Source organism: Castanea sativa, chromosome 11 (assembly GCF_040712315.1).
Source record: "Castanea sativa cultivar Marrone di Chiusa Pesio chromosome 11, ASM4071231v1".
Classification (NCBI taxonomy): domain Eukaryota; kingdom Viridiplantae; phylum Streptophyta; class Magnoliopsida; order Fagales; family Fagaceae; genus Castanea; species Castanea sativa.
In genome coordinates, this window is record NC_134023.1 from 57,529,181 (window position 1) to 57,545,167 (window position 15,987).

A 15,987-nucleotide genomic window follows, 5' to 3' on the forward strand; every position below is an offset into this window, starting at 1 on the left:
AGGTTTCATCATTTTGTGTACTAAAATATCCTTACACAAATGTTTAAACTCTCTAAAAATATCCTTATATTTTAGTTAAATAATTTTAAATTTAAAAACGCAAATTGGTTCAAAGAGTAATTTACTATTTTTTAAAAAGTTAATAAATTTTAGGTATTTTCCTTTCTCTGATTCAATTTGAATTATAACGTTTTATTTTAAATTCAAAAATTATAACTTTTAAAAGATCCTAAAAATTAGGTTATTATTTCTATCTTACTTTTAAGTATTATGACACATTGACACTAAACCCAAAATAAAAAATAAAAAAGGGCAAATTACAATTTACTCATTTATGGTTTGACCAAAATTTAAGCTACCATGCCTGTGGCTTGAAATTTAACACTTTATTCACTTGATATTAGTTCAGTTAGATTTCTATAACGTATCTCTGTTGAAAACAAATCTAAATATGTAATTTTATTCAACTTCTATGTTTCTTTTCTAAAAAAAAAAAAGCATAAAAATACAAAATTAAATAAGATAAAAAACTATCAATTGGAATACTTGCATCATGAAATTTCAAACCATAGGTAGGTAACTTAAATTTTGGTCAAACTTAAAGTGGGTAAAATATCAAAATTACACATGGGTAAATTGTAATTTGTCAAAATAAAAAAAATCTCATTTTTAATTTTTTTTTATAATTTTTATACAAGATAAAAATTATACTCTAACCTAATTAAAGTGTATAAGTGTATGAAACTCTCTTCTAAAAACTTGAACTTCAATCCTTACTCCCTATAGTCCATAAGTATTTATATTTATGAAATGACCATCGCGTCAAGTTTGCACGGTAGTTCTATTTCCTTTTAACGTTGCTAATTGAACGTAGAAAACGAAGAAGAAGGTAAATTTGTATATAAAAAAATAAAACAATTTGGACCAGGTGGATGGATACTATGACATAAAAAGCCCAAGTCACATAAAAAGCCCAAACCATACCCGAACCCTAAACCCTCTCTCTCTCTCTCTCACAAAACCCTTTCCTTTCCCGTTGTTGTCACTCAAAAACCTCTTCAAAACCCCAACTAACAGCTCCCTCCTCCTCCTCCTTCTCCTCTCTCTCTCTCCAAAACCATCACATTCAGACCACACCTGCGTTTTCATTCAATACAGACAGAGTGAGCAAAAAGCAAAAAGCAAAAAGCAAAAGCAAGGATGTCACAACAAAAGCAAGAAGACAAGAAGCCGTCCTTTGTTCCCCAGTATTTCGGAATACAGAAGCGGAAACGGATCGTGAAGCCGAGGCCGATGCCGGCTCCAGAGGACCTCGAGCCGCTGCGGGAGCTGTTCCGCCACCAAATCGAGTCGTTCGATTACATGGCGGACGCGGGTCTCTCGATCCTCTTCGATAGCATCAAGCCCGTCCAGATTCACGACTCCTTCTCCAACCGCACCCTCAAGATCTCCTTCGAGAACCCCAAGCTGTTCCCTCCCATGAAGGACCGGTCGTCCTCGTCCTCGGCTCTGTCCTCTTCCAAGTCCACGTTTCGCGAGTTCCTGTACCCTTACGAATGCAGGCAGTTCAAGAGCTCGTATACCGGGGCGTTGATGGCGGAGGTTTGCTTTCAGTACGACGATGGACCTGTCATTAGAGAGCGCTTCAATTTCGGACAGTTTCCAATCATGCTTAAGGTTCGTGCTCTGCTTCGTTTCGTTTCGTTTCGGGTTTTGTAAAATTCGTGACATAAATTTTGTTGCTATGTGTATGTATGTTCATCATTACTAGGTTCATGCTCTGAGTGCTTTTGTTTGTATTTTTATGGATTAGTTAAAGAACTATGTGTCTATGCTTGTTGAGCGCAAAAGACTCTAAATTTTGGACTAGTTTGAGAGAGTTTGGATATCCACGATACCCAAGTTTTTTTTTTTTTTTTTTTTGTGTGTGGATAGATTAGAGAAAATTTAATTGAAAAAAAAAAGGCTACTTCATGCAAAAAGACCATGAAGCAGTGGACCATAGATTTGAGTCTCCAAGCCTGATACCAATCAAATAAAGTTTGGTACACGTGTTCCAATCCCTCCGTATACACCACATTGAACATAAAGGTGTCAAGTTCCATGTAGTGGAAAAATGTTTTCCCAACCAGTTTCATGAAGTAGCGGACCATAGATTTGTTTCGTTTCGTTTCGGGTTTTGTAAACTTTATGACATAAGTTTTGTTGCTTGTTTGGTTTTTTTATATGGATTAGCTATGAACAATATATGCACATGTTTATTTATCACAAAAGACTCTAAATTTTGATTTGTTCATGTGCTTTTGTTTGTTTGTTCTGTTTTATTTTTTTATGGATTAGTTAAAAACTATGTGTCTATGCTTATTTATCACTAAAGACTCTAAATTTGATAAAATGGACTAGTTTGAGACAGTTTAAATTGCCGCAATACGTGTGTTCCTTTTTTTTGTTTGACTAATTTATGCAAAAAGACCATGAAGCAATGACAATGGATGTGAGTCCCCAAGCCTGATACCAATCAAATAAAGTTCCTATGAATGAAGCAAAGAGCTGTCCTCCCGAGCTCCCCACATCCCCAAATGTATGCTTGTTCCTCTCCCTCCATATACACCACGTAAAACATAAGGTGTCAAGTTCCACCTAGCGGAATGATGTTTCCACAGTCAGTTTCTCCAATCTATCAAAAGATCAATGATCAATAACTCTCTTAGGCATCACCCATGCAACTTGAAATGATCTTAAAGCAAAGCTCCACGACTGGTGGGCCCTCCCACAATGGATCAAATGATAGTTCACTGATTCCCCATTTCACGGGCACATACAACACCAATCTACTATAGAAAAACCTCTTCTCCTTAAATTGTATGAAATGAGCATCTTTCCCAGTGCTGCTTTCAAATCAAAAAAGGAAACTCTTTGAGAGGTCTTGACCCCCCTAGTACCTAGAGGCAGAGGAAGACCCCTTCAACACACCATAAAAGAATAAATCTCAAAAGTCCCCACTCTTCCTCAACTTCCGCCTCATTCGATCCCCACCATCAGTAGGAGGGATGTGAGACTCCTAAAGATGGATGAAAGCTGCCACGAATTCCATCTCCCCATTATTAAAGTCACAATGGAACTGCACATCCCAACTCCTCCTCCCCCCCCTCCCCCCTGCTGCCTCATCAATAAAGACTCAACAGAAGCCTCCCAATCAGTAGCATTCTCATACAAGATTGGAAAAGACTCTAAGAGGATGGTCGCTACACCAGCAGTCATGCCAAAACTGAACCCAATTCCCCTGACCAGCTTCATATTGGACCTGTTTTGATCAGTACTTGCTTATTATACATGCTTAAGGTTTGTGCTCTGTGTTTCGTTCCGGTTTTATAGAATTCATCACAATTTGTGGTTTTGTTTTGATTAGTTAATTTTGAGTGCTTGTTTGTTTATTCTGGTTTAGTTAAGAACTATATGTCTATGCTCATTTATCACAAAATGTGATATATTGCATGAATTTACATAGTGATTATAGTTAAATATAAGGGAAAGTTACAAAAACTAGCTTCAAGGGAACCAATGCCTTCAAATTTGATAAAATGGACACAAGTGTTTTCACATAATTAAAGTGCATATAACTTTATTGATTCAAGGTTAGAAATTGCGTACCACTAGTCTATAACACTACAACAATCGAGTCCTAAGAAGTAGCAGCAAATGGTGGAACAAAACCAAAACAAGTGCACTAAAGATACGTTTCTACAAATTTAAACTAACTAATAAATAAAAGTAATGCTTGCACGTAACAAGTGTGCCCTAGGCTTTGGTGCTCATTCATTGTGGGTTTGCTAGTGCACTTTTGTCTATATGTTAGTGGCTGGTGAGCAACTTTAGGTTGGCCCATCAGATGGGTACCTATTTCTGGTAGGGGGGGGTATGAGTTGAGTTAATTGTGATTGTTGACTTGGAATCTTGGGCTGAAATACCTGAGGGCATCCTGGAGGGGTTTTGGGAAGAACTAAGGGATTGATCCAAACATTTCCCACCATTTAAGGAACCATGTTGGTATTTGGCTGTTGAAACTTTTGTCGAACATTAAGAACCATGAATGATCAAAGTCTTTATTCTGATAAAATAAAATCTTTTCAAAGGCGTCTATATAGTTTTTTTGTTTTGTTTTGTTTTTTGATTTGGAACATGATATTTTTTTTGTTTGGGGTTCATTAAGCTATGCCAAAAGGTGTTATGGATCTGTTAGCTAGTTGGAAAGGCAACTTTAGTGGGTGGTAGTGGTAGGATTTGGAGTATGATTCCCCGTTGCCTCATGCAGGGCATTTAGCGGGAACGGAATGCTTGGACACTTGAGGGTTATGAAAGATTGGTTCATGACGTGAATTTATTATTCCTCAAGACTTTGTTTGTGTGGATACATGCTTCGGGTTTGTTTGAGTGGTTTCTTTTGTCGTATCTTTCCTCTACTTCATTTACTCAAACTCATATATCTACCCCTTGCTTACTGTTATTTATTTTCCTTAGAGGGGTGTTTATTCATTTTTGAATGTTCTTTTATGTAAATTTGGTCTTTATAATATGTTGCAATGATTTGTTGTTTCATTTATGCAATAATTCAATTTTTTTAATGTGGAAATTTGTGAAGCAACATTTTTCTAGAATTTAATTCATCCACCAATAAAGTTAGTAATTAAAAAAAAGAAAAATTCACCGAACAAAAAGAGAAATTATTTTGATTTATTTATTACTATTTGTTTGTTGTGATCTAACCTGTATTGTTATCCTATTCGGATGTTGGTATGAGTGTGCATGCAGGGTTCAATACACATTGTTGAATATAGTTATGCATACACATGACATTACATTTTGAATGCCTATGCTTTCGGTGCTCAATAAAGATAACAACACATAAATTGGTTGCTTGTTATTTAAATTAAGCCATACTGTATTTTATATGGTGGAATCACCTAAATTATCCTCTTCTTCTTTTTTCCATTCTGGTGTTTCATGAATGTATTATATGCAGTCAAAGTATTGTCATTTGAGAGGTGCTGATCCCCAGAAACTAGTCTCTTGCAGAGAAGAACCATCAGAAATGGGTGGGTAAGTATTGTGATGTCCTTCAAACTAATAAAAACATAGTGAATGCATTATCTTGCTGTTGAAACTAATGAGAATATGGTTGCATTATCTTGCTTATGAAACTTAGATGTATATTAGTATATAGTTGCATCATATTGTCAATCACAAGACTAGAATTTGCTAACTAACATAGTGAATGCAAATAAGTTAAGTGTTTCTACAATTGTGCTGGAGATTTCAGTACCATTATAAATGTGATAAAAGCTTGAAATCTGCTTATTGTGGTCTTTTAAGATTCAAATATCAATCTCCGCCTATACCAAAAGCCAATTGGTGTCTTGGTTTGATGATAAAGAACACAATCATCAGAAGCGGACACCATAGATTGAAATTCTAAAAAAAAAGAAAGATTCAAGTATTATTTATTGTCGCATTTTTCTCAACTATGTTCTTCAAGGAGGAGAGTTTGTTAAAGATATTTATCAGTGTTCTTTTAAAAATAAAATAAAATAATATATATATATATATTTTGTTTAATCTGAATATAATTCCTAGTTCATTAAATTTCTTCCCCCCCCTAATTTTTCGTTGTTTTTTGTAGATACTTCATCTTGAATGGTCTTGAAAGAGTGGTTCGACTCTTAATATTGCCAAAGCGGAATTATGTAAGTGAGCCCCTTTGTCTTTTGCGTTTCTTTTGTGATAGTCAAGTGGGTGAAGGTGTTCAACCTTATATTATGTCTTGAGCTTGGATTTATTGTAATATCGGGAAGATCTAAAAAAAACTTTGAGCTAGTCAGTTGCTTTTTTTGTTTATGATAGGTAATAGATATTTTCATTAAAAAAGTACATCATGTTCATGATGATGAACATATTGTACTAGAAACAAATACAAACAAATTAAACAGAAACAGAAACAAGTTACACGAAATCAAAAACGGAAATACATTGTGTAAAACCTCAAATACGAGACCACCCAAACAATTTCCCAACTAGCTAGTTGCTTAATTTATGTTATTTTATGTTTGGTTAACATTGAAATCTTTGATGCATCAAGGATAGTTTTTGAAGTGAATCAGTACTTTTTTTGATGTTATTTTTTTTCTCTTTTTTTTTTTTTTAAAATTATTTATTTATTTTAAAATTTTTTCCTCCTTACTAATAAATGTTGCATAGCTGAAGTAAGCTGTTTTTGATCCAGCCAATGAGTATGGTGCGGAATTCATTTAGTGATCGCAGAGAAGGATATACTGATAAAGCAGTTGTCATAAGGTCCTCTCTTCATACTATGCCAGTAGAGTATCTTCTTGTCATATTTACTATCTAATTTTTATGTTCCTATCAGATATCTCATGCAGATTTAGAAGGATAACTGAGGATTTAAATATGGATTTATTTTGTGTAATTTTGAAATATGATAATCTAATTTGACAGCTTATTCTCGTAGATAGAATTTTAAAGATACCACAATATAGAACTCTGTAGATGCATATACCTGTAACATTTACTTACAAATTTTTGGTCCAATAATTTCACATTCTTATTTATATATAAGTCTCACTTATGTAGGTTGAAATATGATATCTAAGCCTGTCACCAAGTTCATTCATACTACCCTGATTCTGTGAAAAAGAGCTTTGAAACTAAAATTTCTGGTTGATGTCCAGATTTTTAGCTAATAAAATTTCTAAGAAAGAAGATATTATAAGCCTGTAATCACACTAGGGTTCCTGGGAGTCAGTAGTTAGGATTTTGCATTTCACGCCTTAGGGGTGACACTTCAGACTTGAAGTAATAGTAATTGGATTCTGATCCTTGTTCATATTTTGGCAAGAAAACTAAGACTAAGAGACCCAATGAACTTGGGGGATGAGCACGTATACTCGGACCTAATATGAGATTAAACAAATGTCACATTGGACAAGGGCCATAAATGATAAAGCCCTATTGAACCACGATATAGGTCCAACGTAGTATACCACCAATGTATGGTATACCTTTGCCTAACAACTTCAAATTTTAAAACTAATAGCGTTGCAGCTCCAACATATGTCATCATTCCTGCAGCGAACTGTAAGACGAGAAAGATCTCCCCAATTAATGCATTTGATGTCATCTTGTTCATGAGCTCTTGCGCAAAAAATAAAACAATGAAAACAAATTCTTTTGCACCAACTTTGCTGTACTTAATGGCTATTGAATCCCCCTAAGAGGCATGTGTTAGGTAGGCAATTAGATTGTAAAATAGGAAACAAATTTAAGAACAATTAAGTCATAAACAAGAAGTTGACCATGGCCTAAATGGATAATACTTAAGCACAAACCCACCTTGGTCTGGCGGCCCAAATCAAAAGAGTTTAACCCCTTGTCTTTCTCGATTCGAGAGTCCCAACCTCCAAAGAAGTCTTCGTTGCTTCCATCGGCCTCATCGTCCCCAGCGGTTGAAGTTCTGAGCTCCGATGGGGTGGTGGAGGTGCCGATAACGCCGTTGATGTCGCTGATGGTCGCCGCTGCTCACTTTCATGACTCCGATAAGGTCGATGACGCCAGGTATGTTTTATCGGTGTTGTCTGACTTGAATCATACCTCCGATGTAGTCGAGGTTGAGCTTCTCGGTTCCGATGAGGCCGATAGTTCCAAAATTGAGGTGGCATGCACCATAGTAGTGAAGAGGGCTTAGAATGAGGTTTCCGACTGTTTCTTTAGGAGCATTCCGACAATATAGTCAAGAAATGGGGGAATTCGGAGTAGTGGGTACTTGAACTGCGTGACGGAAGGAGGGTTGCGGTTTTGATTCCGATACCTCTGCCATGGTGTGAAGTTATCGAGGTATTGGAGGAGCAAAAACAGTTGGCCTTAGTTCCGTGGGAGTCTTCTGAAGCTATCAATGGGTCAACGACTCTTATCGAAGAGGATGAAGTGTTGGTGGAGGACGGGTTTCAGATACCTACTCGGAGGATGCTAATCAGCCTCTAGCTGTTGAACCACTTGCTTTTTCTCTCCCTTCAGCTATGGCAAAACAGTCGGTTGTGGATGAGGAGAGGTTTGTGGGTGTAGATAATTCAGAGAGGCAAGTACCTTACTCAAAGTAGTTTCAAAGGAGATTCAATAATTTCGATAGTTTCCTTGGCACATCCCTAGAGGGCTTGGAAGATCAAGCAAAAGAATTTTTGTTGGCCATTGAAGCTGAATTAAAGTGGAGGGCTGAGGTGAACAAGATAACTTGTGGCTTTAAAAGCTCGGGGTTGAAAGGTTTAAGAGAGTTGAAGGGGTTGTTCAGTTCTATTAATTATGGCTCTACCTCGGCTAGGCGAAGTGGTTCTATTAGGGACCGGGTTCTCTTTGTGGCTCAATGAATTTGAAAGTACTTTCCTGGAATGTTAGAGGGCTGAATGTAATAGAAAAGAGGCTTCAAATTCGTAACTTGTTGCGTTCTTGGAAGGCTGATATCGTGTGTTTACAGGAGACTAAACTAGAATGGATTACTAGAGGTATTGTTCGAAGTATATGGAGTTGCTCATACGTAGATTGGTTGTACCTGGGTTCTGATGGTGCTTCTGGAGGTATTTTATTGATGTGGAACAGTCGGGTTGTGGAAAAGGTGGAGGAAGCGTTTGGACATTTTTCGGTTTCAAGCAAGTTTAATAATGTTGGTGATCATTTTGAGTGGACTTTTACTGGTGTTTATGGACCAAATTTAAACAAAAGGCGTAGGTTGATGTGGGAGGAACTAACCGGGCTGATCACTTGGGGGGATTTGCCATGGTGCTTAGGAGGTGACTTTAATATCATCTGTTTCCCTTTAGAGCGGCTGGGGGCTGCTAGCTATTCTTGGGCTATGTATGGCTTCTTTGACTTTATCTCTCTTCATGGGTTGATGGATATTCCCTTGGTAGGGGGCCTTTACACCTGGTCCAATTCCTCATCAGCTTCTCGCCTAGATCGGTTTCTTTTCTCCCCTCTTTTGGCAGATCACTTCACTCAGTTTTCCCAAAAAAGGATGTTTAGAGTTCTTTCAGACCATTTTCCTATTCTATTGGAGGGTGGAAGTCAATGAAGAGGTAGAATTCCTTTCCGTTTTGAACATATGTGGTTGAGAGTGGATAATTTTGTAAATAAAGTGCAGACGTGGTGGGCTTCTTATTTGTTCCAAGGAACCCCTAGTTTTATTTTAGCTAAGAAGTTGGCTGCCTTGAAGTTGGATTTAAAAAAGTGGAACGAGACGGAGTTTGGAAATGTAACGTTTAAGAAGCAGGACCTTTGGAGCAAGTTGAATGTTTTAGATGCTAAAGAGGAGACCCGTAGATTATCAGCTGAGGAAAAGTTAGTACAAGTTAATCTTTGTACCGATATTGAAAAGTTGACTCTTTTAGAAGAGATTAGTTGGAGATAAAAGTCTAGGGTGTTGCATTTGAAGGAAGGGGACGCCAATACTAGATTCTTTCATAGAATGGCTAATTCTAACAGGAAAAATAATGGTATTGAAAGTCTAATGGTTAACGGTACCTTGTCTTCTAATTAGGGGCATGATTGCAGACTGCATTACTCATTTCTTCATGGATTTGTATTTTGAGCACTAGGTTGTTCGGCTTTTTCCAGATGTGTTAGTTTCTCCAATGATATCCGGTGATAATGCAGACTGGCTTGAGCGACCTTTTGAAGAGGCAGAAATCTTTGATGTTGTTAAGAGTTTTCATGGTGATAAATCTCCTGCTCCAGATGGCTTTCCAATGGCATTTTTCCAAACTTGCTGGGGGATTGTCGAACCTGATCTTATGACTGTATTTCATCATTTTTTTGCTAAAGGTCAGTTTGAGAAAAGCTTAAACGCTACTTTTATTACTCTCATCCCAAAAAAACTTGCAGCAAGTGAGATAAGGGATTTCTGGCCCATTAGTCTTGTTGGGGGGTCTATAAAATTATTGCTAAAGTCTTGGCTAATCGGCTTCGCGTGGTTATGGGGGATATAATCTCAGCATTTCAAAATACTTTTGTGAGGGATAGACAGATCTTTGACCCTGTTCTTATTGCTAATGAATGTCTTGACAGTAGATTGAAGTTTGGGGTGCCGGGGATGATTTGTAAACTGGATATTGAGAAGGCTTTTGACCATGTAAATTGGAGTTTTCTTTTGCAAATGTTAGAAGTTGGTTCTCAGCCAAGTGGAGACAATGGATTTCCTTTTATCTTTCTACAGTCCGCTTCTCTATCTTGATTAATGGCTCTCCTTGTGGGTTTTTTGGTAGCTCCAGAGGTTTGAGACAAGGTCATCCATTGTCTCCTTTGTTGTTTGTGTTGGTGATGGATGCTCTAGGAAGAATGTTGGATAAAGTAGTTCTTGAAGGATGCTCCTTGTGGGTTTTTTGGTAGCTCTAGAGGTTTGAGACAAGGTGATCCATTGTCTCCTTTGTTGTTTGTGTTGGTGATGAATGCTATGGGAAGAATGTTGGATAAAGTAGTTCTTGAAGGACGCTTGTTAGGATTTAGTGTGGGTAACTTGGAGGGAAGAACTTATCAAAAAAAAGAAAAAAAAAATTTTGAGGGAAGATTCTTGGCAGTGTCTCATCTCCTTTCTGCGGATGACACTCTTATTTTTTGTGATGCTGATCTAGACCAGGTTTTGATTCTCCGTATGATTCTTATTTGGTTAGAGGTGGTGTTGGGTCTAAAGATTAATTTGGGCAAGTCTGAATCGGTACCGGTTGGAGTAGTGCAGATTTTTGACTTATTGCTAAATGTCCTTGGCTGCAAGCAGGGCTCTCTGCCAATGAAATACCTGGGTCTTCCTTTGGGGGCTAATTTCAAGGATAAGACTATTTGGAATCTGATCTTGGAGAAAATGGAAAGGAAATTGGCGGGTTGGAAACGCTTGTATTTATCAAAGGGAGGTAGAGTCACTCTAATCAAAAGCACCCTTTCTAATTTACCCACTTACTTTCTATCTCTATTTCTAATTCCTTCTAGTGTGGCTAACCGAATTGAGAAGTTTCAACGGAATTTCTTATGGGGCGGTCTCGGTGATGAACCTAAAATTCATTTGGATAAATGGGTTTCTATATGTGCTCCTATTTCTTTTGGTGGATTAGGGATTAGGAAGATAAGTCTTTTCAATATAGCTCTACTTGGGAAGTGGTTATGGAGATTTGGGATTGAGAAGGGTGCCCTTTGGAGACAAGTGATAGAGATGAAATATGGACGTGTGTTGGGGGGGGGGGGGCTGGTGTACCAGATCTGTTAATGGTCCTTACGGTGTTGGTTTATAGAAGAGTATCAGTTAGGGTTGGCCTTCTTTCTCATGCCATATTTGGTATGATATTGGTGATGGGTCTAGGGTGAAGTTTTGGCAAGATCGTTGGTGTGGAGAGACACCTCTTGCAGTTAGCTACCCTAACCTATTCAGATTTTGCAGGAATAAGGAGGCTAGTGTGGTTGAGCTTATGAAATCCCCCAATGGGGTCCTTTTTTGGGATGTGAGCTTCTTTAGGGGTGTGCATGTTCTGGAATTAGAGGCTTTGTCAAGCTTCATGGTAACCATATACGGTTCTTCAATAAGGGGATTTGGTGAGCATAAGATGTGTTGGATTCCTAGCAAAGATAAGGGGTTCTTGGTGAAAGATTATTATAGATTCTTAACTGGTCCTACTATCTCCGGTTTTCCTTGGAGAAGTATTTGGAAGCAGAAGATTCCCTCTAGAGTAGCATTCTTTGTATGGACTGCTACCTTAGGGAAATGCTTGACGATTGATAACTTACGAAAAAGGAAGGTGTGGATTTTGGATTGGTGCTACATGTGCAAGAGTAATGGTGAATCGGTTGACCATCTCTTCCTTCACTGTCCCATTGCTATAGATCTTTGGTCTATGGTTTTGGGTTTATTTGGAGTTTCTTGGGTTATGTTGCATACTGTTTTGGGGCTGTTAGGGTGTTGGCATAGTAGTTTTGGTCGTCATCGAAATGGTTATATATGGTCCATCGTTCCTCATGGCTTAATGTGGTGTCTTTGGAGGGAGAGAAATAGTCATTATTTTGAAGATATTGAGAGATCTATTCCGGACCTCAAGCTTTTCTTTTTTAGAACTTTATTGGATTGGTTGTTTGCTTTGCAAAACCATTCATTCCCTTCTTTTATTGATTTCCTAGATTCTTGCAATTTTTGTATTTGATTTGCTGTCCCCTTGTTCACTCCTTGTGTACTAGGGTGCTTCCTTTTAGGTATCAATATATCTTATTACTTATCAAAAAAAACATTAGGTTTGCCATTTAAATTTAAACACATAGCTGTATTGAATTAATTGTCCTTAGAAAATATTACACTGTTTGTGCTTCATTGGTCAATGCAACCATGCATTTGAATTTAATTAGAGAGCCTAATGTAGTGTACCTAAGTTTTGTCCAGCCTAAAATACATTGATTTACCTTTAGAATGAGAGTCAAATGTGTCAGACTACTAAAATTTGTAATCTTTTATTTTCCTGCATCAGCCTGACCCCCATAAAAAGTCATTTCATTTAATTTTTTCCCAGAATAGACAACAATAAGGCAATGCAATGAACTTTTAATAACCTATCTTTGTCCTGCCTAGCTATTAAAAAAGGAAGGCTTTGCCCAAGAGAGTGGTTGTTATTTTTTTTAGCGTTTGTTAGTAAACTTTGGAGTTTGAGCAATTGAATGCCTTTTGTTTTTTGGTTTTTCCTTTTCCTTTTTAGCTCTTGGTTCGTTACTCTGTTTTTAGATAGTTCAGTTAGGACCCAAATTTTAAGTGGGACATTTACAAGTCTTTTGAGATTGAATTGTCACTAACAACAAAGGTTTTTTTTTTGTTTTTGCATGAACATCTTTGTTACATTAAGTGTTTCAAGTACACATATTATCAAAAAATTCTTGCTTTTAGGTACCTGGTTCTTCTCTAACCATTACCTATTTTTTTTGGCCTGTTTTCTCATCTGAGGTATCATAAATACAAAGTTTCATTCCAGTTTCCGTGATATGCATGTTAATGATTAGATCCCTTTTTCTATGTTGATTATGAAATAGTGTCATATTAGTTATGTTTCTTTGTGGACATGGGTGGAATTTCCATTGTTGTTAATAGTCAACCAACAAAAAATCCCTTTGTTGTGTCAGCTTTCACAAATTATTGTTTAATTACTCGTTTTCACTTTGTAGTTGTGATTGCTTTTTAATTGTCATTTCAGGTGTGAAAGAAAAAATCAGTCTTCAGTATCAGTCAAATTGTATTACCTTCGTAACGGAAGTGCAAGACTTGGATTTTGGTAAAGCTATGCTTAGGTCTAAGAAACTAACTTTTTTGGCTTGTGATTTTGAACGTGCCTAATTAATTTATCCTTATGTTTTATTTTATAGGATACAAGGGAGGGAGTACTTGCTTCCTGTAGGCGTTGTTCTAAAGGTGGGTTTGTTGCATGCAATTTCTTTCAGATATCCTTGGGCCTTTTGCATTTTGTGGAATGATTCTATTTTATGAATAACGCTTTCCAGTTGTTAAGTAATGTGATTTTTGCTGAAGCAGATGCATATCAACTACCCTTCTCATGGTGATTCAACCAGTCACTAAGTTCAGCAAAGTTGATGCAAAAGAAGTTATTTTCATTTTTTCACTTAAGATTTCAAGCCCAGGCTCATTAGGCTCATATTAGTACACTAATCTTGTTTGTAAAATATGAACTTCCTACCTTTTGTATGGAGCAAAGTTCGGTTTACCAACATATTCTTTTTATAAATTGACACTATCCACATGAGGTCTACTCCGTTAGTATACCTAAAATCCACTGTAACTTGCACTTGCATATTACTTTTTTTGAGAAAAGTGATACTTTTTTGACCTGTAATTTGGAAAAATGACACTTTGGATTCTTGTGTGTGTGTGTGTGTGTGTTTAAATTATAAGTTGCAGTTTCAAATATAATGACATATTTTAGGAGATACTAATTGAGCATTAGGTGAGCAAAGTGCCACATTTGAACCATGGGATTAGGGGTTTGGCTTGTTTTGTGGTGACCAATTACAGCCTTTCCTATAAATGGATGGGGTGGAGGGGAATTTTTATTTTATAACCCAACCTGCATTCAAGGTGAGGGTTAGGTTTTGGCCTCCATGCCTTTAATGGATATGATTTTAAGTATAAATAAGTATGATATCTATACATGTGTACATAACTATTTCTTAGGGTAAAAAATTTCCATGGGGCAAGGACTTCTATTTCCAAGTGTTGTTAACATCAAGCTTGGGCTAGCACAAGGGTGATCCTTAGCCCACTGGTAGTGGTCTTGTAAAGCTTATGACAGAGATTGTTTCTTTGTGGTAAAAGACAACAATAACGGTATACAAAACATTTCTTTGTGATATTTTATTGTAATTCTAGTCTACTAACTGTTAGGAACAATCCTAGACATAAAATATAGACTATAGTGGGAGTTATTTTTGAGTGAAAAGGAATTATGGAAGGTGCTAAAATGTAGTATGAACTTCCCCATTTATATGATGGGCATATTGAGAAATTTTAGCCATCCATTCAAATATTAAAAGCTATGTGAAAGTGCTTTCCTTTGGCAATGTAGCTTAGGGCTTTTGTAGTACTCTCTCTCTCTCTCTCTCTCTCTGTGTTTTAGTTTCTGATGTTTGGAGTGTTTTGTTTGGTTTTTTGATGAATGGATTAGTATTATTATTATTTTTCATTTGAGCTACATTTCTGTTCCCCATTTTTCTTTCATATTTCTTGCCATCCACCACCAGGAATCGATTTCATGTTCATTCTCTCTTTGGTTAGTCCTATGGATTGATCTAATCCTTGATAGTGGCTCTTTATGAGAAGATACAGATTTCAAGGGATGCCTTTAAAATTGCCTTTAGTTTATTGTTTTTCCTAAAATTTAATTTCTATTTTACAATTTCTTATTTACCAAAACACGGACTACAATTTTCTTTTCTTTTTATTTTTGTTAGTTTGCATGTCTGTGAGGTCCATCTTGGTTTAATAAACAAATAATTATCCATCATTTAAGATTGACATATGCTTCCATTCATGGAGGTAAATAAATTGTTATCTCTTGTATTGTTTAATATGTATTTTTCCCTTTTTGATTCCTCTATTTTGTTCTTAATTATAAAATGCTCGTCAGCTCTTAATCTTTGTGTTATGCCACTAAAATAAAATTTATTGAATGGCTCATTTGTTTTTACACAATATTTATGCAGTTAGGGTGCCAATATGCCAAAGTTTTTAATGAATTAGTTTTCGAGAAGCTTGTTGACATTCTTCAACAAATTTGGAAAATTTTTTTTGAAGAGTTAGTATGGAGTGAATATTTGCAATAACCTTATGATTTTATTAAAAATATTTTTATTTTTAAGCGTGAGATAGACTTTATGTAATGTGTATTTTTAGTTCTATTTTGTGGTTGGCCTATTGTATTATCATGCACAATTGCTTATTTATTTATATCTGTTATGTTGGTCTAATGGATTTGCATATTTTAATAAACAGGCTCTTGTTGACACGACTGATCATGAAATTTATGTGAGTTTGACGTGCTGCTATAGTGAGCGAGATGAGATGGAAAAGGGTGCTGTTGGCACTCAGCTTATGGGTGAAAGGGCAAAAATTATTCTTGATGAAGTTCGTGATCTGTCTCTTTTCACTCGTCTTCAATGTCTAGAGCATATTGGTACTTGCTATGGGATATTTCATTTTCGGTATTGATTTTAAATAATAATTATATAAGTTAACCTTGGTTAATGCTAAATTAGGAGAGCATTTCCAACCTGTTATGGAGGGACTGGAAACCAAAAGTTATTCTGATGTAAGTCAGATTTGTTTCCTGTTACACTTTATTTTATCCTGAAATAGAATTAGGGTAAAAATTACTTTGCACGCAGAACCTGAATAGTAAC

The 15,987-nt window shown here is 36.4% G+C and overlaps 1 protein-coding gene across 1 annotated transcript in view; it reads left to right on the forward strand.

The window, feature by feature from the left end:
• Positions 1–1,035: 1,035 nt before the first annotated feature.
• The window catches only part of LOC142615858 (DNA-directed RNA polymerase I subunit 2), a 36,229-nt gene continuing 21,277 nt past the window's right edge, over positions 1,036–15,987 (forward strand). The window contains exons 1-8 of the mRNA XM_075788768.1: positions 1,036–1,677; positions 5,021–5,097; positions 5,678–5,741; positions 6,278–6,348; positions 13,272–13,349; positions 13,441–13,486; positions 15,581–15,761; positions 15,844–15,896. Coding sequence (XP_075644883.1) covers positions 1,201–1,677; positions 5,021–5,097; positions 5,678–5,741; positions 6,278–6,348; positions 13,272–13,349; positions 13,441–13,486; positions 15,581–15,761; positions 15,844–15,896 — 1,047 coding nt within the window. The 5' untranslated portion in view covers positions 1,036–1,200. The remainder of the gene's footprint in view (positions 1,678–5,020; positions 5,098–5,677; positions 5,742–6,277; positions 6,349–13,271; positions 13,350–13,440; positions 13,487–15,580; positions 15,762–15,843; positions 15,897–15,987) is intronic.